This window comes from Microcebus murinus, chromosome 11, assembly GCF_040939455.1.
Source record: "Microcebus murinus isolate Inina chromosome 11, M.murinus_Inina_mat1.0, whole genome shotgun sequence".
In the NCBI taxonomy this organism is placed as follows: Eukaryota; Metazoa; Chordata; class Mammalia; order Primates; family Cheirogaleidae; genus Microcebus; species Microcebus murinus.
Genome location: NC_134114.1, coordinates 56,059,984 through 56,081,409, shown reverse-complemented (window position 1 = coordinate 56,081,409; position 21,426 = coordinate 56,059,984). Strand labels below are relative to the sequence as shown.

The 21,426-nt window shown below is 33.8% G+C and overlaps 1 protein-coding gene across 4 annotated transcripts in view; it reads left to right on the top strand.

The window, feature by feature from the left end:
- AP3B1 (adaptor related protein complex 3 subunit beta 1) overlaps positions 1–20,323 on the top strand; it is a 227,706-nt gene extending 207,383 nt beyond the window's left edge. For 2 of the 4 annotated variants that reach the window (XM_012766761.2, XM_076008138.1), the window contains exons 25-27: positions 2,148–2,245; positions 7,408–7,546; positions 19,595–20,323. In XM_012766761.2, the coding sequence (XP_012622215.2) occupies positions 2,148–2,245; positions 7,408–7,546; positions 19,595–19,748 (391 nt within the window). In that variant the 3' untranslated portion in view covers positions 19,749–20,323. Of the gene's footprint in view, positions 1–2,147; positions 2,246–7,407; positions 7,547–18,648; positions 18,844–19,150; positions 19,187–19,594 lie in introns of all 4 variants that reach the window. The other 2 variants (XR_012921698.1, XM_012766762.3) reach the window with 2 other exon arrangements.
- The last annotated feature ends 1,103 nt before the right edge of the window (positions 20,324–21,426 follow it).

Genomic DNA, 21,426 nt, shown 5'->3' with positions numbered 1-21,426 from the left:
CTGGACAGGATTCCAGGACAACAGCCATAAAACGGGACTATCCTGGGAGAACTGGGATGAATGGCCATAATATAGATGATATTCTTTACAGTGTGCCCCGGCTTCATCTCTTGACACACCAGGCTGCTCATCATTCCCAAAACACAGGCCTACAATGCTCTCTTTCTTCTCTTGGAAATACACTTATCTTCACCTCACTCCTGCAGAACAAATCAGTCCCTCTCCCATGGACTCTAATGCTTTCCACGTATCTAATGTCCTGCCTACCATTCCATTATAAATGTAATTTCTTTCGTTGCCACTAGACATGTGATTTTCAAGGGCCAATATCATTTGGCTTTAAATCTCCAGATACTCAGTACATAGGATCAAATTTATATTCAGTAAATCTTTATTGAATTAATAAATTGGATTTATTGATTTACCTTAGAAAATCCACATGTGAAAAAATGTATAAGGTAGCTTACAAGGATATGATACATAATAGCATAAAAGTAGATTTTTATGTCCTTTTTTTTTATTTTATCATTGTCCCTACCCCACGCTTGAATAAATTCAAGTGTATCTTAATATTTGGTATTTCTTATCCACTATCCCCATTGCTCTAGCCACCTTCCCAGAGGCATGGGATCCAGTTCTAACATCAAAGTAGAAGTCCCTCTGTGGGACTTCCAGGAAAGTTTTTCCTTTCCTGATAAAAAGAAACAGATTTGATTGGCTCAATTATTCAGCACTCTTCCATCACCACTGTTCCTTTAGTTGGAATGTAAAAGTGGTACCTGGAGGCCGGGCGCGGTGGCTCTTGCCTGTAATCCTAGCTCTCTGGGAGGCCGAGGCGGGCGGATTGCTCAAGGTCAGGAGTTCAAAACCAGCCTGAGCAAGAGCGAGACCCCGTCTCTACTATAAATAGAAAGAAATTAATTGGCCAACTAATATATACAAAAAATTAGCCGGGCATGGTGGCGCATGCCTGTAGTCCCAGCTACTTGGGAGGCTGAGGCAGGAGGATCGCTTGAGCCAGGAGTGTGAGGTTGCTGTGAGCTAGGCTGACGCCACGGCACTCACTCTAGCCTGGGCAACAAAGCGAGACTCTGTCTCAAAAAAAAAAAAAAAAGTGGTACCTGGAGATGCAGCAGCCATCTGGCAACCATGAGGATGAAAGCCAACTTACTAAAGATGGCAGAGTGGAAAAGCGAGAGAAATCTGGGCCCCTAAAGTCTTCTTTAAGCCACTCATGAGCCTTTGAGTGATAACTCCAAGATTTCTTGTATTCTAAACAATAAATGCCTATTTCTTAAGAAGCTGTTAGTTGGATTTTCTGCTTATTTGCAGCCAAACACATTCCTAACTGATAATATTCATCAACCTAACTTTAACCATCCAACTTAAAAAAATTTTAATGCCATTTTAGTAATTTTTTTATCAATAGTTATGTCATGAGATTTAAGTGAAGTAAATGTACTCAGTATCTATACTCAGTATCAGTACTCAGCATCTGATATTAGACTAAACAGGGTTGGCATTCTTAAATTCTTCATATGCTGTCATTTGAAATAGTAACTTTTATCACATGCTGATCCATAAGGTTAATGAGTGACACTATTAGACAATAAGGGTTTTTTTAAAGAAAGCAAGTTTGCAGCTGAGATATTATTATATATTAATATATTTATTAGCACATATCTAAAGACAGTATGGTCACTCCATTTTATTCTTTATTAAAAACTAATATTTTGAAAAGAAATCTTAACCATTTAAGACTAAAGCACTTCATCTTCTACACTTGTTCAAGTATACAAAGTAAAGATAAAATATACTTCTCTCCAAACTGCATGAAGTGTTCCTCTGGTGGTAGTGGTTATATACCCTTGCTGCTATTTTTTAAAGTTCTGTGTCAGATGGTATAATTTACTATAACTGTGCAGTTTTGTTTTTAAGAATTCTGATTGAGATAACAAATGTATTTTTCTGTAAATAATGTTGTTTGAGAAAAATTCAGCTGCAATATTTAGCTGTAATATTTAAGCCAAAAAGAGCTTATGCTTTATAGGCTGGCATATGCTTTAATTCCTTCTATTCAACTGCATAGTATTAAGAATGTTTATTTATTAAGCATTTAGTCAGTTTGGATTGTTTTTTTTCTTCAGTACCAAGGATGATTGCTTCAATGTTAATATTCAGCCACCTGTTGGAGAACTGCTTTTACCTGTGGCCATGTCAGAGAAAGATTTTAAGAAGGAGCAAGGTGAGAAATTATTATAATTTACTAGAAATCTATATACCAAATAATATGTGCAAATTCTTCTGCCCAGTCTCTAAAATAACTTACCATATACACATAGCCATTAACAGACATAAGTGCACAATCTTCCAATTTTTGTTAATGCTTTGCACTTATAAATAACCTTAAAAATACATTTGTCTACATTCCTGGCATATTTGAGAATTGGTTAATATGTCTTTAAAATAATAAATTCTTAATCACCTTTGCAATTCTAAGAGTTGTGATTTGTCAACCTGATGATATACTAATGTGTTTTGTATTAGTGAAAGTGCCAGGATTTGAGGACTTACCAGTGTCTACCACTATAAATATTGTGTTTCTGTATTTTTTTCATTATAAAACTGTTTTTCATGTCTTACTAATATATTTTTCCCTGCACACATTAGAGTATCTTATCTTTCAAAATAAAGTCCTAATTATAGCATTAAAATAATACCTCTAATTTCTTTTGACCTAATTCTATATTTTAAAACTACTGTATTGTCAGAATATATCAAAGCCAAAACATTTTAAAATATGTACCTAAAAAGAAAATATTTTCAGCAGAGTGAAAATATTAACATCCTATACTTGGCCCACAGTCAAGCATACCTTCTAATAAAAATGAGGTGTTGTTTTTTTTTTTTCATATATGAGTAAAGGGAAATAATTCTGTCTGATTTTATATGTTTAATTAAGGATAACATTTATAAAACCAGGGCATATTTAAATGCTGTTGTCAGCAATTTTTAAAACTTTATGTGAATCTAAGCTATTTTTTCCTTTGTCGGGTGTTATCAAACAATATCCCTTCATTTTGATGTCATTGAATCATATCCATCAAGCTTCCAGAAGGTACTAGGCACACACAAATACCTTCACCTAAGAAAGGGGCATGCTTCCTGGCACTCCATTACTGTAGTGCTGAAGATTTTTTTTTTCCTCTAAGCTTTTGTGATCCACAATGTCAAAAAGACCTGTTATAGAAGAATCCTACAAAGAATATCTCATATAAGGCTGTAAACTAATAGTAATCTTTTTTCCTTGGACCTTATTTTTAAGTGATTAAAAATAATAACTGAATCTATCTTTGCATTTGCTTCTCTTGGAAGGTGATTATTGCTATAGAAGAAAATTATCTTTGTGATTTTATTTTTCTATTGACAAATTGAATTGATTCTTATATTTGCTATTCTTACCCTTTGCTGGCTAAAGCCTGCCTCTCTGCTTTACATCTGCTCAACAAACCAAGGTGAGTGGCACACAGTGACTGAATAAGGCTTTGGCACATTTCTTGTTAAGGGGATATTCCTTTTTTTTTTTTTTTTGGAAAAGTATAGCTAAGGTATATGTAAAGCAGCAGATCATCATATACCTTTCTCTCCCTCAGCTTTTGTTTAGAATGCTTGATATTTTGATCAAATTTTTTGTGCTCTACTGTGACTGAGGGATTTTTCACTGACTAGCCATACAGAACCGTAAGTGCATGAAAGAGGTGCACTTGGAGAATAGCTGTGGTCCTCTGTGGAGTTGTTGCCAAAATTCCTTTTTCTTCTGCCATTTTCCTTCTATGGTTGTTGATTATTTGTCTGAATAAATCTGGCAGCTGTTTGCTATGTTTAATAGAGCAGAAAGGCTACTCTGAATAAAGCTATTTGAAAATTTGTTTATATGAAGTATTTGTAAATCCTTGCAAGTCTCTTGGCATTTCTGTATCATTCTTTCTGTCTTCCTGAATTCATTTTTTGATGTGGGACTTGATGCTGGCAAATTTACCACAGGTTTAAAGAGTCTTTTCAATAGCATCTTTTTAGTTATAGATTTCAGCAGATTTGGTAATAGAGGTCTCAATTTTCAACTTTACACATGTATTTGTTATACTACTCTAGTAAGAGCTTAGCTTATTTCACAAAAGATACCTCTAAATGATTAACAGAAAATCCTAAAACAAAATAAAAATCAGTTTCCTAACATTTTATCAATGCAAAGTTCTGAAAGGTAAAATGCAAGTAAATTTAAGAAATGTGTGTGTGGGCTATTACACACTAGTTTTAACCGAGTTTTCTACTTTGAATAAAATGAATTTACATAATGAATATCTCATTTCACATGGCATATATTTTAAGACTCAAGAAGTACATTAAATGTATTAATTAGGATTTGACTGAAAAAATTATGAATAAGAAACATGGGGAGTATGGTTCTATTTTTATTCTAAAGATGTACATAATTGAAAAATGTACAATATTAAATAAAAGTGGTTCTAACAGATTATTACATATTAGATTAATATTTTTTAAATCAAAAATGTTTTATTTCTAATATACAGCCTGATCTATCACTTTTTCTCAGTTGTTGATTTAGAGTTTCATGGTTAAACATGTTTGTTTATATAAGATCAGTAGTCAAAGTATTAAAGATTGGTTTATCCTGTATATTAAAGGGTATCTATAGTATTCATATCATAAGGCTTCAATCATCAGAAGCATGATTTATTCATCACTATGAGTTTTGAGTGTTGCAAAGTTAGTTAATGTACTAGCCATGAAACACTTTCAATACTATAAATAACATGAGATTTTTCTTTTTTACTTAAAAATTTAATGTTTCTTTAGACAGTTTTAATTTCAAGAGGCCTAAGCTAAGTAAGTGCTTATTCCTAGCTACCTACCTCCTCTTACTCATTTTCTTCTTGTGAATTAAATTGCAAATCTAAAACTTAGAAAATTTTTTTTGAATTTTATTTTCTTATATTATTTGGTTTGCCTTTCAGCAGTTCCAGCTGCTTAGCTTAAAGTACTGTCTACTACCCACACCAAAATTTAGATAAATTCTAGTGAAGCCACAGATTCTTTAGTCTGGCAATTTTTAAACATTTCCCCAGTAATTTTACCTTTATTATGTATGAACAGGCTATACAGTGTTTTAGTCTTTTTTTTTTTTAGGAGAAACTTTTAATGATACCTTGGCATATTTTTTTCTTGTTAATTTGAGAATACCTGATAGATTTTCATTTAGAAAAATCTCTGATTTAAGAAAACTAAAATGTTTACTTAATTTTATTATGATTTATGCATCCATCTTATGGGTTCCTAGCTAGCAAGATGCTAATTCTTTAAATGGTCAGACATTTACTATTTTCTGGCCCTTAACTACCACAAGCAATCATATTTGATGCCCCTTAATTAGAGCACCTTTTTTTCTTTCCAGGTTCTTTTTCCACCTCAGCAATCGAGACAATACATTTGCTTACCATGCTGCTCTCCTAAGTGTTCTTTTGCATGTAAATTAATCTTGATTCAGTTTACACTGTCATGCTGAGTGGTACAAATTGCCTATAACAATAAAACAGCATGAGTTAAAAATAAAGGGGGGTGGGAAGGCAGATTGAATGTGTGCCTTACTTGATAGGATGTTACTTTGCTTTATGCCAATACATTAGCTGACGATAATGAATCTTCTGTTCTGAAAAGCATGGTTTAGTTGATTTTTTTAATTTTACTTCAATGGAGCAGTACCTTGTCTTTTATAGAACAAGTTAGACAAACCATTAATGACAAGAGTGTTAAGGTTAAATATGAAGCAATGCATTCACTTCTCTGAGTGCTATCCATCTTTCCATTTACAGGAGCTTGACAAAAGTACTGGCTTTGTACAACATTTCCTTTAATTACATGCTGCGGGAAACAGGCTTTTAACATAAACATAGTTGCATTCATTTATTCAGCAGTTGCTCTTCAATAGAGCTTAATGGAGAAGGTTTAAATCCTAAATGAGTACACACATCTCTCAGCAGTGTTATGTCTGCCACTGTGCTTTACTTAAAAGCACTGTTTGACTGCTTGTGTAGTTTTTAAAGCTTTTGCCTAATATTGAAGTTAAACGGTCTAAGACAGAACACAGTGTTCCTGAGTTTGAAAGTGGTTAGTAAAAACTGCTCCTTGTTCGAAGCTAGATAGTTCTATTTTCTATCTGATGGCTTAAGTCTTTATGCAGTGTTAGGCTTTAGTGTCTTCATAGTATTAATCATAGGGACTTTAAAAAAAAATTAGGTTGCATTTGCAATAAATAACTAGATTAAATATATAGGCCTGAAGGTACAGGGTCTTTCAAAAATGTGAAATCAAATTTTATTATTTTCATAAATTTTATAAATCTTATATTTCATAAGTAAACTACTCTGTACATATCAAATATCTCAAAGGATTACTGGCTTTAATAGATACCATTAGGTGTCCAAGATTTATATCATAGATCCAAATAGGTGGAATTTATTGTAATTATTTTTTTTTAACATGGGTACTAAATTTCAATATTTATTTCAAGTGTTATGTGATTGAATTTGTTCACTGAATTTTTTTACATGAGATGCTAATATTAATGGCATGCCTTGCATTAACTCTGTGTGGTTTTTGTTCATGCTTTTGCTTAACTTAGTTTCTTTTCTAAAATTATTTAAAATGTCTCTGAGATTTAAGATTTCCCTTTCACATTTTTTCCTTTGTTTTCAAACTTTTTACTCCAGAAGTGTCAGTGTTTCTGTCAGCAATTATAGTTCCATTCACTAAGCAAAAACTGTTATCATCAGGTGTAGCTTAGGTACTGGTACATTTTCAGTGACTTCCAGTCATTGTTGTAACTTCAACTGTTATTCTGAGGCCATTCATCAGGTAATGCTGCTAGTTATTCCAGAATTACTTTGATTTGTTCTCAAGCAGCATTTGGCAATAACATCTTTGAATGACTAGAAAAAACACTACTACTAATAAATACATTTATATATTCTTAAGAAGTAAAACCTTAATAATTTGCATTAAGCCCAGACTGAATATATTTTAAAGGGACCAAATTGAAATTTCATATTTGTGATTCTAAGTTTTTATCCTGTAATACTTCAAATTAGTTGTATTAAAAGTGATTTTCAACTGCATTTTTACACATTTTCCTATACAATGAAGATTTTTAAAAATCTTTGAAATAGTTGCAGTTTGTTTTCATTTTATAATTATCTTACAAATTCCATTCCAAAGTGGTATTTCTTTTGTTGAAAAAAGTTTTTAAATTTTGGCCGTGAGCTTAAAATTGTTTAAATGTGATTTTCATAAAGAAATTAGTAAAAGGGAGCCTTTCTTTTGCTTTTGCAGGAAAGCTAACAGGAATGAATGAAACTTCTACTATAATCATTGCTGCACCGCAGAATTTCACTCCCTCTGTGATCCTTCAGAAGGTGGTCAATGTAGCCAATGTAGGTGCGGTCCCTTCTGGCCAGGACAATATACACAGGTAAGTTCACTAACACAAGATAACTTGTATATGTATAAATACATAATTTTCAATTCATTATTTTCTTTGGAAATAATAACCCCTGAACATATATATACACCCTCCTTCTTTTTTTCTGATGGTTTATTTATTTGGTTGATTGGTTTGGGTTAAGGCCCTCTTCCCCCATTTCATAGTATACTTACTATACTTATATGGTCTTTCCTGAAACATACACAGAGTATATCCACATTTCATAGTAGCTTAGAAATTTGTAAAGATACCTTTTACTTTTTTTTTTTTTTTTTCTTTGAGAGTATTCAGAAACAGGATTTCTTTTTTTTTTTTTTTTTTTTTTTTCTTTGAGAAAGATACCTTTTATAAGATGGTTAAGAATTTATCTTATTTCACTGGATTCAGTAGATTTATAAAGCAGTAAAGTTGGACTTTTTTAATTGAAAGGGAGGAAGTTTGGGTAGTACAGATTTCCTTTTGATAGTAGTCCCCTGAGACTTCTTCCAGTTAATAAAGAGCTGCTAGACAACCAACATGGGGCTAAATGCAGCTTCTGTTTCTTAGACCAGGAATATCTTTATCACCAAGATCTGAAAGGTGAAAGCCAAGTCATTTGTCCTGAAAGGCAGAAGAAAAGGTGATTAATATGTTTGCCCTCTTTGTATTTTTATGAATGCCAGTGTCCTTAAGTGAAAATGAATATAAAAATAATAATCCTTATCCATGTGGTTGTTTCATAATTCTCTGTGAACTTAAGGGAATTCATTGCAAACCTCGTTCATGGCAGGCATACTTCTGCCATTAAAAATATCTATACACTATATTTAGTTTATCCTTTCTTATATAATTATCAATTATAGAAAACAAATTTTGAATCAAAGAGAAGACCTTCAGACCTTCAAAAAAATTTTTTTTAATTAGCATAGGAGCAAAAGAATCTCCATATTAAAAAGTGCTACTGGTGATTTGGGTTTTAGACCTAGCTCTGCTATTATTATGCTTGGTAATCTTGGGCAAGTTATAACTTTTTCTTATAGGTTTTACATTCCTCATGTGTTTGGAAATGGGTAGCATGGCAGGGGAAAAAAGGAGCGATTGAACTGAAATTCTGTGATAGCTATAGAAGAACACCGTGCTTATCTTTAGAAGAGCTGATCTGCCATCACTGTGTTCAAAGTTGCCTAACTTCACTGTAGTGTAACAGAGTGAAAACTGCATGTGCTAGATTTGCCTTGTACTTTTTTTTTTTAAGAGTAGAGGTTCCTTAAGTTAGTTGATCAAGAGGTCTGATGCTTTCATTTCTTAATTTATGACAATATCTCACATAGGGTGGTGATAAAATAAGAAAATGTAAGGTCCTCATACAGGTACCACCGTGCAAATATAACTTATCTGTCAGCTAATGGTGTTCAATAGGGAAAAAAAGTGAACAGAAGCCGTTTTAGTGAAAATAAATGTATTGGTTCTAAGTTTTTCTGCTTTAATTTTTTTCTGGTTTGAATATTTCTTTTTACTTTCCTAGGTGATTTTCTCTAACAGAAGCTGTTTTGTTTTATTTATGGGTCCTTAGAATTATTGAAATTACTAAAACCCAAAATGTCATACATCAACTATAAATTTTGGCTTATTCAGTATGAAATTTTACCTGGTACATCTTGTACCCAGCAATACAGCAGTCTTTTTGTAATATATTCTTTTGTAAAGTATAAAAATATAGGGTAGCCATTGTTTATATTAGAACTTCTAGTTTAGTTTTTGTTTTGTTTTGTATGTGGGGGGAGGCTTATTTTGTTTTGATTTTAAGCTTTTCTGAAAGCAATGGCCACCTTCTGTTTTCATGCTATGTGTCTGGAGAAGGATTTCTCAAAGACACATAACATGAAACTATCTTCCTTTTGGGAGATAGATTAAGAAGGACACTTAGCACAGTTTTGTAATTCTTATTAAAGCATAGTTTGCCAGTAACTTGTCTTGTTGGTTTGTAATGTAATGGCTGTTCAAATGGTTTATATTAAAATTACAGTCAATTCTCAATTATCCATGCTAATACAGAGGAAACACACAACTAAATACTATTTATATTTGACTTTAGAAAATGGAATTGCACTCAAACTTTATGTTCATGGTCCTCCTACACATTCACGATGTCTTGACGCTCTTCTGTTTTAGTCCCATCATCGTCAGCCTGGTGCTTGGCTCTGTAACCTGGGGGAGGACTCGCCCAAGTTAGCACAGAGTCAAAAGTGAATTAAACACCTATACATACTTAAGAACAGGCTGTGCATCTTAATTGGCTTCTGAAGTCCCACCATACTGAATTGAAAATATTTCATATTTGTTTTGATAGCTAAAGTATGGCTATAATAATATTCTAAATGTTAGAAAGCTTCCAGGGTAATAAACCTAAAGTTATATGTATTTTTCATGCAGAAATTGATATAAATTATTATCCTATAATATGTAATGCTTTTGACCATTCTTTTATGTTGTAGCAATTAAAACAAAATAATCGTTTTGTTTTGTTTTGTTTTTTGAGACAGAGTCTCTCTTTGTTGCCCAGGCTAGAGTGAGTGCTGTGGCATCAGCCTAGCTCACAGCAACCTCAAACTCCTGGGCTCAAGCAATCCTGCTGCCTCAGCCTCCCGAGTACCTGGGACTACAGGCATGCACCACCATGCCCGGCTAATTTTTTCTCTATATATTAGTTGGCCAATTAATTTCTTTCTGTTTATAGTAGAGACGGCGTCTCACTCTTCCTCAGGCTGGTTTCGAACTCCTGACCTCGAGCAATCCTCCCTCCTCGGCCTCCCAGAGTGCTAGGATTACAGGCGTGAGCCACCGTGCCCAGCCCAAAATAATTGTTTATTAATGCTTTTCTTAATTTCATTTAAATTGAAATAACAGTTACTGTTTACATTATAATAACGGAAATTAACAGTTTGCCACTTTATTGAATTATATAAATTTTTAACTGCAGTTTTTAATTTTATATTATCTTATAGAATTCATGAGTTTCTATATCTAAGCTTGTATGTAATTTGTTAATGATAAAATTGAAACCCCTATGAGATTTTCAATAATTCCCTTATTCTGTGATAGTTGCATTTTTGAGTTTATGAAGAGTAGGACCAAAGTCACTCTAATATTTATTAATGATAATCAGTTTAGGATTGTTTTTAAAAACACCAAGTATAAAAAGCATTTTGACCACTAATATTTTAAGAGATAAAAATTTGAATATGATAAATTACTCTTGGATGGCTTATGTTCTATTTAATTTTTCTAGACCTTTTCTTTCTGAGATGACTTTTAATAAGCATTAGTGTATTCCTTTCTCTCCTCCCCTCCCTCCCTTCCTTTCTTCCCCTCTTCTCCTCTTCTCTCCTTCTTTTCTTTTCCTGAAATAGAATCTTGCTCTGTCACCCCTGCTAGAGCTAGAGTACAGTGGCATCATCATAGCTCACAGCAACCTCAAACTCCTGGGCTCACCTGCCTCAGCCTCCCAAGTAGCTGGGACCACAGGCACGCCACCATGCCTGGCTAATTTTTCTATTTTCTATAAAGATGGGGTCTCACTCTTGCTCAGGCTGGTCTTGAACTGGCCTCAAGCAATCTCCCACCATGGGCTCCCAGAGTGCAAGTGTATTCTTTCTAACCATTCAATGAACAAAGTTCTCATTGCTTAGTTTTAGAATAATTTATTCCTCCTACTCTTCAAAATTTGAATATTGTTTGCACTAAATATCAGGTAAAGACATACTTAACAAAGAATTATCTAAGAAAAAGTGAACCTACATTAATGTGCAGAAGTATATCATGGTATAAAGTATGAATTTTGTTTGAACACTTAATAGAGAATGGCTTCTAACACATTAACAGCAAAATGGCCCTCATTAAGAAAAAGTCAATTAAGGCTGGGAGTGGTGGCTCACGCCTATAATCCTAGCTCTCTGGGAGGCCGAGGTGGGAGGATTGCTCAAGGTCAGAAGTTCGAAACCAGCCTGAGCAAGAGCGAGACCCCATCTCTGCTATAAATGGAAAGAAATTAATTGGCCAACTAATATATAGAGAAAAAATTAGCCGGGCATGGTGGCACATGCCTGTAGTCCCAGCTACTCGGGAGGCTGAGGCAGCAGGATTGCTTGGGCCCAGGAGTTTGAGGTTGTTGAGCTAGGCTGATGCCACGGCACTCACTCTAGCCTGGGCAACAAAGAGAGACTCTGTCTCAAAAAAAGAAAAAGAAAAGTCAATTAAAGGAGCACAAGTTTTATGGAATTCACTTCAAAAACCAAGAATATTTCCTATATATTAACACTTTTAAAGACCAACTGAGAAAATGTATCTATTGTTAGATTATATAACATTTAGTTTTGTTTTCTAAATAAGTGATAGGATCAGAAAGCCAAAAGGTATACTATTGAAGGACTCAACTTTATCTTCATTTCTGTGGTATTTACTTGAAAAAGCTGCTCTTTGAGAACAAAATCATCTCACTGAGATCTACAGAATTGGGGCCATTGTGCCAATCTGCTTTTGCAAATTACAGTTACCACATAATAAGGAGTAATACAGAAATGAGAAGTTCATCATCACCAAAAAGCGATTATTAAATATGTGGCTGAATATTTTCATTTCCTATGTTAGATATTCTCATTTATTTTAATGAGATAAACTATACATTGTAAAAGTCTTAAAGCATGTTACTTAATACAACGCTAATAAACTAATAACATAAAGTATAAATAATGGGCAAGATGGACAGCTCTAAACCAGTACATGAATAGACTGCGAAGAGAAAACATCAACATGAGTGTGTTTTAAGACAGGAGATTAGAGAATTCACTGTGGGAGTCCTAGATTCATCCAGGGCCAGAGAACATGTCTCGTGATCCTCTGAGAAATACCATGTAAGGGTTTATGAAGGAGGTTTGTTTTCAGCAACACAGAACTGAGGTGCTTTGCTCGTATTATATTGTTTGTCCTCTGATCAGTACTAATGAGTAGTACTGTGACCAGAAACTGAAAACTAATCTATAACTCTGAAGTCTCTAAGGGTTTTTCTATAAAAAAAAAAAAAATCATATGAGAGTTTGTATAAAACCCAGATTTCTGAAACCCACCCCCTAAAACTCAGCTGCAGTACATCTGAGGTAGGGCCCAGAAGTCTGTATTTGAGCCAGATCTCCAAGTAGTTATAAGGTGAATGTTCCAGAGTCCAGAGTTTGAGGCTGCCGTGAATTATCAAGAGTTAATACCACATGACATATTTTAAAATATTTTTCCTATATTTATACATGTCCCTTTTTTTTACAGATTAATCAATAAGGGATACCAGTAAATGAGATATTTGATGTTTTTTTTTCTTGTATCTATCCCAGTGTGCTCCAGCAAGATAGTATAGTATATCATTCATTGCAGTAGTGTATTACAATCATGTCTATAAAACAGTCTTAGGCCACAAGTAAAAGTTTGTCTTTAAACAGTCTCAACCACTTCGCATTTTGCCCTATATTCAGGAATTCTGACATTTGTATACAGTAGTATTGTTGAAAAGAGGTGTCACACTACCTACTCATTTTGCCTTTTCATGAGCAACAAATTGACCCTACAAGAGGAAAATGTGATATTTGAATGAAGATAGAATGCCTTGTCTCTGCCATGATTCTATTTTAGTTCTGAGCTTATTCATTAAGATCCTAGAACAACTTTCATTATTAACTTGTATTCAGTACTTACAGTCATTCTTCCCCCTGTATATCTTAATTAGTGGCTTTGATTTTATTTACCCTGTCACTTTTTTAATTTGCAAGTTTTTAATATATGCAACTTGTGGATAATTACAATCTTAGTAAAATAAATGTTGTTTTACTATTGTCACTTAGGTCCTTAACTCTTAGGGAAGTCTGGTGCTCTGAATGGAACAGTGTATCCATGGCAACCTGGCAGTCAACTTTTCAATTTATTAACGCATATAAAGACAGTTTATTTCAGGTTTAAAATAAAAATCTTGTTATTTAATTAAAGTACAGGTAAAGAACAACCTGTTTCATTTCTAGGACTCAAACTCATCCAATTAATCACAATTATTATATACCTGTTTAAAGGTTACTAATGGAGGAAATACTGGTATTTTTTGTATCCTAAAAAATCTATAGTGTGTAACTCCTTCACTCAATGTTTTTTGAAGACCTTTGTTACAGATCTAGATTTGTGTTACAAACACAAATGGCATAGTTACTTCTTGATAGGGTCTCTAATACTTTCCTTTCTTCTGTTCATAGGTTAATTAGCCTTTGAGTTATTTTTAGTTATTTTATTTCTTTTCTGCTGGAAACTATAAGAGATTTAAATTCTGGGTTATTCTCGAGAATCATAATAGAAAAGAGTTTTTGTTCATCAAATAACATTTGAAAACTTGATACCTTAATTTTATAAGCCCTGTCAACCTCCTTCATCTGTCCTTAAACAAAATTTGTGTAAACAGTTGTTCATATATGAAAATAGCAGGCTTAGGTCTTTTCTACAGTATGACAAATTTTGAGTCTCAAATAGGACTGAAGATACGTGATTGCTAAATGCAATCAAAACAGAGCGCTTTCTCAGGTTGGTGAGTGTCCACTAGAGGGCAGCACTGCTTTTTAGCTGACTGCTTTGAACCCTACAGACTCTGAACAAATGCGGACCTCAGTTTTTACACAGAAAGCATATTAGGATATTTCAGAAGTAACCAAACTGCACAGCTGATTTTTAGTTAAAAACATTCTGTATTTAAGTTTTATTTAATTTCACCATTTGTGAGGTAGTAATCTCTAATGAAACAGTTTTACCAATAGGAATATGTAATTGTTTTATGTAAAAATGAAAGAAGTATTCTTGGTGATTTTCCTTCTGGATTGACAATTTTGTAAGGAATGAAAGAGAATGGGGTAAGAACTTGTTTGTTTTACAGCTGGTTTTCTCTTGTTAACCCCCATCTCACCCCAGCCCCACCAAACAGACAAACCAGAAATGCTCTGAAATAACTGGAATGTTTTATGTCTTCTTTGAGGAAGTACATTTGGGTTTTTTAGCTTTCCTGTGTAAAGAAAGAGAATGCATCATTGACCTGATAGTGTGGGGAATAATTTTTTATACTATGTCTAAAGACTAGAATAGAAAATAGAATCCTAAATTATGATGGTAGCTTATTTTTTACTTTAACTCTTATCCTGAGTGTTAGAGGAAAATATGACAATGTTGTTGGGCAATTAAAAAAAAAACAGGGAAAAATACATTGCTTTGGATAAATTCTCTAAACTTGAATATCACATGTAAATGCTTTTTCTCTCCTCACTGTTACTTCAATAGTGTAATGGGCTTAACTTTAAAATACAATTTTATAGTCAACAAAATAGAATTTTTTACAACTTACAAATTCTCTGCCTATTTAAAATGTTCTACTATATTAACTCAAGGTAATAAGGATTTATAATTTTAAATCCTGTGGAAGATAACAATTCAAATCACCATGCTGTGGTATTGATGTTTAGGAGGCTTATTCAAACCAGTATTTCTTACATATAATGATTGTGCGACTTCATTACACATTTGTCAACTTTGGACTAATTATTTTTATACAGCTAGGGCAGGGCACTGCATCTTGTGATCGTCTTTCTTACTAATAGGATTCTGTCTGCTTCAGCAGGCAGTAATTGAAGGCTTCATGTACAGAGTAGGAAAAAAAAAAGTTTTAGCCTGAGTGGGCCATTGTCACAGCTTCTGGTAACCAGTAGAACAGAAAGCACAAGAAAATTGAACTCAGAATAGAAAAATCAGAAACCAGGAAGACTATCCAAGAGAAGAAAAAGCATGTCTTAGAGCTGTTGCATTAGTATAGCAAATCTGTTTCCGTGTAAAAAAAATTTATGTTTGTGACTACCCTGGAGATTGATGCAGCCTCTCAGATAAATATTTTTAGATTCATGTTATATTATTAGCAATTCTAATTGTTAGAACAATTGAGTTATAGGATTTCTTTCCTTCTAACAAAGAACATTTATGGTTCATAGCCAATTTGTCACAAATCTTTAAAAAGTATGGTTTAAGTACATGAGGGAATAAATCTATGTATTATAGATAATATATTTATTCAGTTTTATTGTTGCTATTTGACCTGTTTTTATAATTCTGACAACAGTTAAAATAACTTTTTAAGATGAGTGAAACATTTTTTCATTTAGTTTTGGCAACCAGCTTATTTTGTCTTTTTTTTAAATCTTAAGAATTCTTATAGGCTTCAAAGATTAAATGTCAATTGCTAGAGATAATAGACAAAGAGACATTTAATAAGATGAAATACAGATATATCTGAACAGTTTTACCTTCTCAGTTGGTGATTACAAACAGCGAGTGCTTGGTGGGAGAATGAAATGAAAAATTATGAAAAATATCTAGATGGTATCCTTTTAATAACATGGAGCCCATCGTACATAGGCAATACATCTTTAACTGTCATGCCACTTATTTGTTCTCATTTGTGGTGTTCCTGGTTTTCCAGGTTGATTGGTCTCCCAGTAGCCCCTCCCTGTGTTACAGCTCCATTCAAAAAGGTTTCGTATTTTTCATTGCTAGTGTGTCTTCAGGGAGTAGCAGGTATGGGATATTTAACATGTTTTAAATCTTTAAAGGCAGAAATGTAAAATATGACAGAGAAAGTCAAGATGCTTTGAATTACAGAATACTACAAAGCCAAGTACACCATTTTAAGAAGGAAAAATCTTCCTTCTTAAAAGTTTTTGGAACAATCATAGATTATACACGTATTAATTTATCTGTTGACTGGTAAAAACATTATTAAGGGTACATTTTTGTATGTATTAAGAGAATGTGTGTGACCTGGAATCAGAATGCTTGGGTTCAAATTTCTGCTCAACCATTCACTACCCACGTGTCCCTAAGCAAATTCTTTTACTTCTTCGAGCCTCAGTTTCCTCATCTATACAGTGACCTGCCTCAGGATTAAATGAAACAATGCAAGTGAAGTACTTAGAACCCATTGCCAGACACACAGTAAGCACTTAATAAATGATAGCTACTGTCATCATTATAGTGATCTAAAACTTCTCGTGCCTTCTGAATAATTTTTGTCATGATGTCGTCTTAGTTTGAGGCTAAGTATAGAGGTTCTCGGTGTCAGCCATTAAGTTTAATAAATAAGCTGACTTTATAATCAATGTTTTCTGACATCCAAAAGCTAGCTATTTATTATTTATTAACTAGTACTCTTTCCATAACTATCTTTTAAATGTGTGTTAGAGCATAGCTTGTTCAGGAGTAAATGATTAATAAATTTTGGGGGGTGGCTTTTGCCTTCCATGGGCCAAGACAAACCAAATTATGATCATGCTGTGTTCCAATTAAATATATCCTTTCTGAACTGTGAAATGAGAATGTCAGAACATCTGATCTTCTAGTCTTCTGCTTTAAAACATTGCTTCTGCCATTTGTGGCCACTATAATGTAGAGACTGAGCTAACAGATTTTGTTGCTAGGATGATTTTGCTTAGCATGTTTCCACTGCAGTGTAAGCAAATGCCTCTTTTCTTTCATGCCCATATTTATAGCAGTGAGAATTTTGTGGTAATAGGATTTTAAAAACATGTACAGGATACTAATTTTAATCTCTGTAAACATACTAACACCAAAATTGGCATTTGTCTCTGCCAAGTTTGTATTAATTGTATTAATTGACTCTATGTTTTTTTTAATAGAAAAGAGATAAAATGTACCTTGGGGCTGTGCAACCCTGAAATTCAAACAACGGTGCTTTTGTGTTCCTATTCAGACATAATCTCCTTCTCTATGGTCCCAAGGCACAAGTGCTAAGTAAATAAAGGACTAACTAATAAGACTATTGTTTACATAATTATAACCCTATCAGAAATAGGGACCTCTGTTGAAATATTTGGTGAATGAATTACAGACATGATGACCAAATTTGTGGGAAAAGTTGGCATAAATGAATGGGGAAATAGAGCCACCTCGTATTCTTTAGGGACATGGTTTAACAGAAATATAGAAACAGTATTCTCCTATGAAGAGAAGTGCCTTAAAAATTTAGACAAAAGGAATGCACAAAAGGAGCTATAGAAAGAGAGAATGCATTTGGGGGCTGGTGATCTTTGTGTTCTCTCAAAGGTGAAATTGAGGTACCCAGTTCCTAATCTCTTGTGTGCACGTCTAAAAAGCAGATGGATGTGTATGTTAAGAGGTTTATAAAAACCTCTTTAAAAACATTTGTATGATTTATATTCCTAAACTGGCTACCTATAATTGCTTCTCTCAGTAGGAAAACTGCTCTATCTGATTCCTTGCAAGTTTTCAGCTTATTTGTAGAGAGTACACAAATAAATGACTAGGAAGGTTTCTAACATATTTTGTCAACAACCCATTAGCTAACATTTTAAAACACAAATTCAAAGTTGATAATATTTTCAATTTGGTGAAATTAGCATATTTGTTTTGCTTTTGATGCATTATTCTAATTATTGTAGGGAAACCGATTTTCGTGATTTTATTTAGGCCAAAAATGGCTTGTTTGGTTTCAGAAAACTACATCTGATGTGTTATGAGATCTTGATGTCATTTTTTAAAAACTCAAAAAAGAAATTACTTTTCATTTAAAGAGAATCTGCTTCCTGCTTAAGTGGCTAATATTTTAATTAAGTCGGGAGTGAAGTTTTTCTGAGTGTCTCCTGATAAACTCCCTCTTTTATGTTGATGGTAATTAAACAGATCCCCGAGGATGCCGTGGGCTCTGTGCAAGGCCCATGCTAATTGTCAGACATGAGACACTGACCAGTTGGTTTGCTCTTGAATAGTCCGCAGCGTGCTGTCAGCACGGCAGTTTTATTTTTATGTATTGTGAGCTGTTGTCAGGGCTAACTGGGTGCCATTGTGGCTGAAGATGTTGCGCAAATTGAGGCAGATGGCTCAGATTCAGACACGTGTCATACAGAAAGGGGAAAGGGGATTGGCCCTGCAAAGTGGGGTCACAGCAGGTCACAGACCTGCTCTACACTTGTTAGTGTTTTCAAAAGCTCATGTGCAGCAACTTTGTTTTTCTCCAGTCATCCCTGCAATCAAACCCCCTCCCCCCAAAAATGTGTGGAACATGCTCCATGTGGAAAATGGAGGCTTGGGAGGTTCCCGTCCTCTTCCTTCACATCTCCTGGGCTCAACTGTGCATGCAGAATGCATTAGCAGGATTGACAGAAGTTCATTGTGCCTCCAACGGCTTTTCAGTCAATTGCAGTGCTTAAAAGGCTAGTTTTGCTTTTAATTCCATGTAATTAGTAGGTTCTTCATGTCTTGGAATTTAGTTATAGAGCATTAGACCTCAAGTTTCCTCTATTATATTCTAAAGAAAAAAGGGTCTAATATTCTAAACATTAAAAAAAAAGGGCAGTGGGAGTATGAGATTACACTTAGCTGTCACGTGATTTTGTTTCATGTCATCATTAACATTAGAGATTGAATTTGAATATTTTTACATGAGTGAATTCATTGAAACTTAGTAAGAAATTTTAAATGTGCATAAAATTATCTAACTTCTTGCATAATCATTTTCAGATATGAGGAATTAAAATTTCAAGCTCTTTGAGAAAGGTACCTTTTCTTAACATGTTTTAAAGATAAAAATACAATGGCTTATTTTAAATGGCCTCATGCATGGTGAAATGTTAAATATCAAATGAATGAATCATTCTCAAATATGTCATAATGGAGAATTATTTACATGCATCTATTGTTCAAACTAATAAATAAAACAGACTTACTTTTCACGTTTTGTTTTAAAGATGCACTAAAATCACCTGCTTGTGGTAAGCATGGGCTGAGCAGTTTATTGATTTTTCAAAAGAATGTTTGGCTTTGGGTTTTTGGCAGTAGGGAACCTGTAGTAAATTATTTCATTTGAGAAAAAAGAGTTATTTTAAACCTATTTGAATTTATGCTGTCTCTTCTCTTTTCTCCCCCCTCTCATGATAAAAGGTCTTTCTCGGTTTTTTCTTCCAGGTTTGCAGCTAAAACTGTGCACAGTGGGTCACTGATGCTAGTCACAGTGGAACTGAAGGAAGGCTCTACAGCCCAGCTTATCATAAACACTGAGAAAACTGTGATTGGTTCTGTTCTGCTGCGGGAACTGAAGCCTGTCCTGTCCCAGGGGTAACCTGCTTGCATCTGGACTTCAGAATCTGGCACATAACAAAAGTGCCTGGCATCCACTACTGCTGCCTTTCATTTATAATAATAGCCCTTCCATCTGGCAGTGGGGGAAGAATACACTCTTGACATTCTTGTCTCCTGCTGTAGAATGCTAGTGTGTATCTATCATGTATGCAATACTTTCCCCCTTTTCGCTTTGCTAACCAAAGAACATATATTTTACTGTCAGTTATCTCAACTCTCGAATCCATGTGGCATTTTCTCTGTCCTGCTTCTTCTTTGGGCCTCCTTGTCTTCCTTCTCTCTTTCAGCAATGATGGACATGAATCGAATATTTAAAGTTCATTGGAAATCATCTTCCCTTCAGCAGTAAGCAAAAATTAGCAAAGAAATAGTCTAAATGCCCTCTCAGCTTGGCATGTGAAAACGCGATAGCACACTTTTGAGAATAAATGCAAAAACATGGTCTCTGCAAAATGTTGTTCTTTGAATTTCCTGGTCTTGTCATTGGTAATTGACCACTGTCATCATGAAATTATCTCAGAATCATAAGATAAATAAACTAGCATATGAATAGCATTCGTCTTTGCATTTTTAATGAGAAACTATTTATAATCCTAAAGTTTATATGCTAATGTTTCTTTATTCTAAAGTAAATAGTTTGAGTGTTATATTACACAGAGAAGCCCTGGGGTTTAGTTAGTAAAAGAAAAACCACTTTTGAACCAAATTGTATAATAGAGTAGTTAACCACAAAAGAAGAAATGGTATGTTTAATAACAAAAACAATCTTCATGTGCAAAATAAAACCTCTTTCCATGCAATTTTGATCTATTAATAGAGATCAGATTATAAGGCCTATCATAGTTGCTGAATAAATTCTTTGAATTTCATTTTTCCTTTACAAATCTTGGTGCCTAACTTTAATAGAAACAAATATAAACTTACTTGTAGAAAATTTTAAAAATAGCTATATGATCAACATATTAGCATTTTTCTCTAGAATGTTTATTTTATTTGCTACCTTAGGCAAGTTACTGTTTTCATTACAATTGTTCTGTAATCAGAAAACTTTTCTAATACTTTTATACCTTTTTAAAACGAGTTGAAATTTTATTTCCTTTCTGATACAAGGTAATGGTCTTTAGGATCGTATAAGCTAGTCAGTTCCCTTTGTATAGAGCCACATAAATAATGACTTTTAAAAAGTAAGAGGGAAAAATGTATACATTGAAACATTAGAGAACATATACCAAGAGTAGAAAGAAAAGAATGAAACATTCTTGGGACATACATATTGAGAAAAATAAAACAGACTGGAAAAATTATTTAAATTTTCAGGCTTGTGAGGTGGCAAGAATAAACCAAATTGTTACATTTTTCTGCTCCTGAAATACAGTAGTGACTCTGAGGGAAGAGAAGTATTGTTATAGGGGCCACACAGGAGCCCGAGATTCTAGGCTGGTACACCCAGGAGCACCTGTGTAGTTGCCGCCCACTGGCATTTCCATTAATTAACCCTTTATCTCGGGGCTTCATAACTTTGGGTTTTAAGTCAATAACTTTTTGAAATATTATTCAGATTTTGACAGGCTACCTACCTGTTTTCTAGGAAAAGGGGGAAAAAAAAACATTATCATCAGGCCAAGGGAAAAGTACATGTTGTGATTTACAAAGGTTTT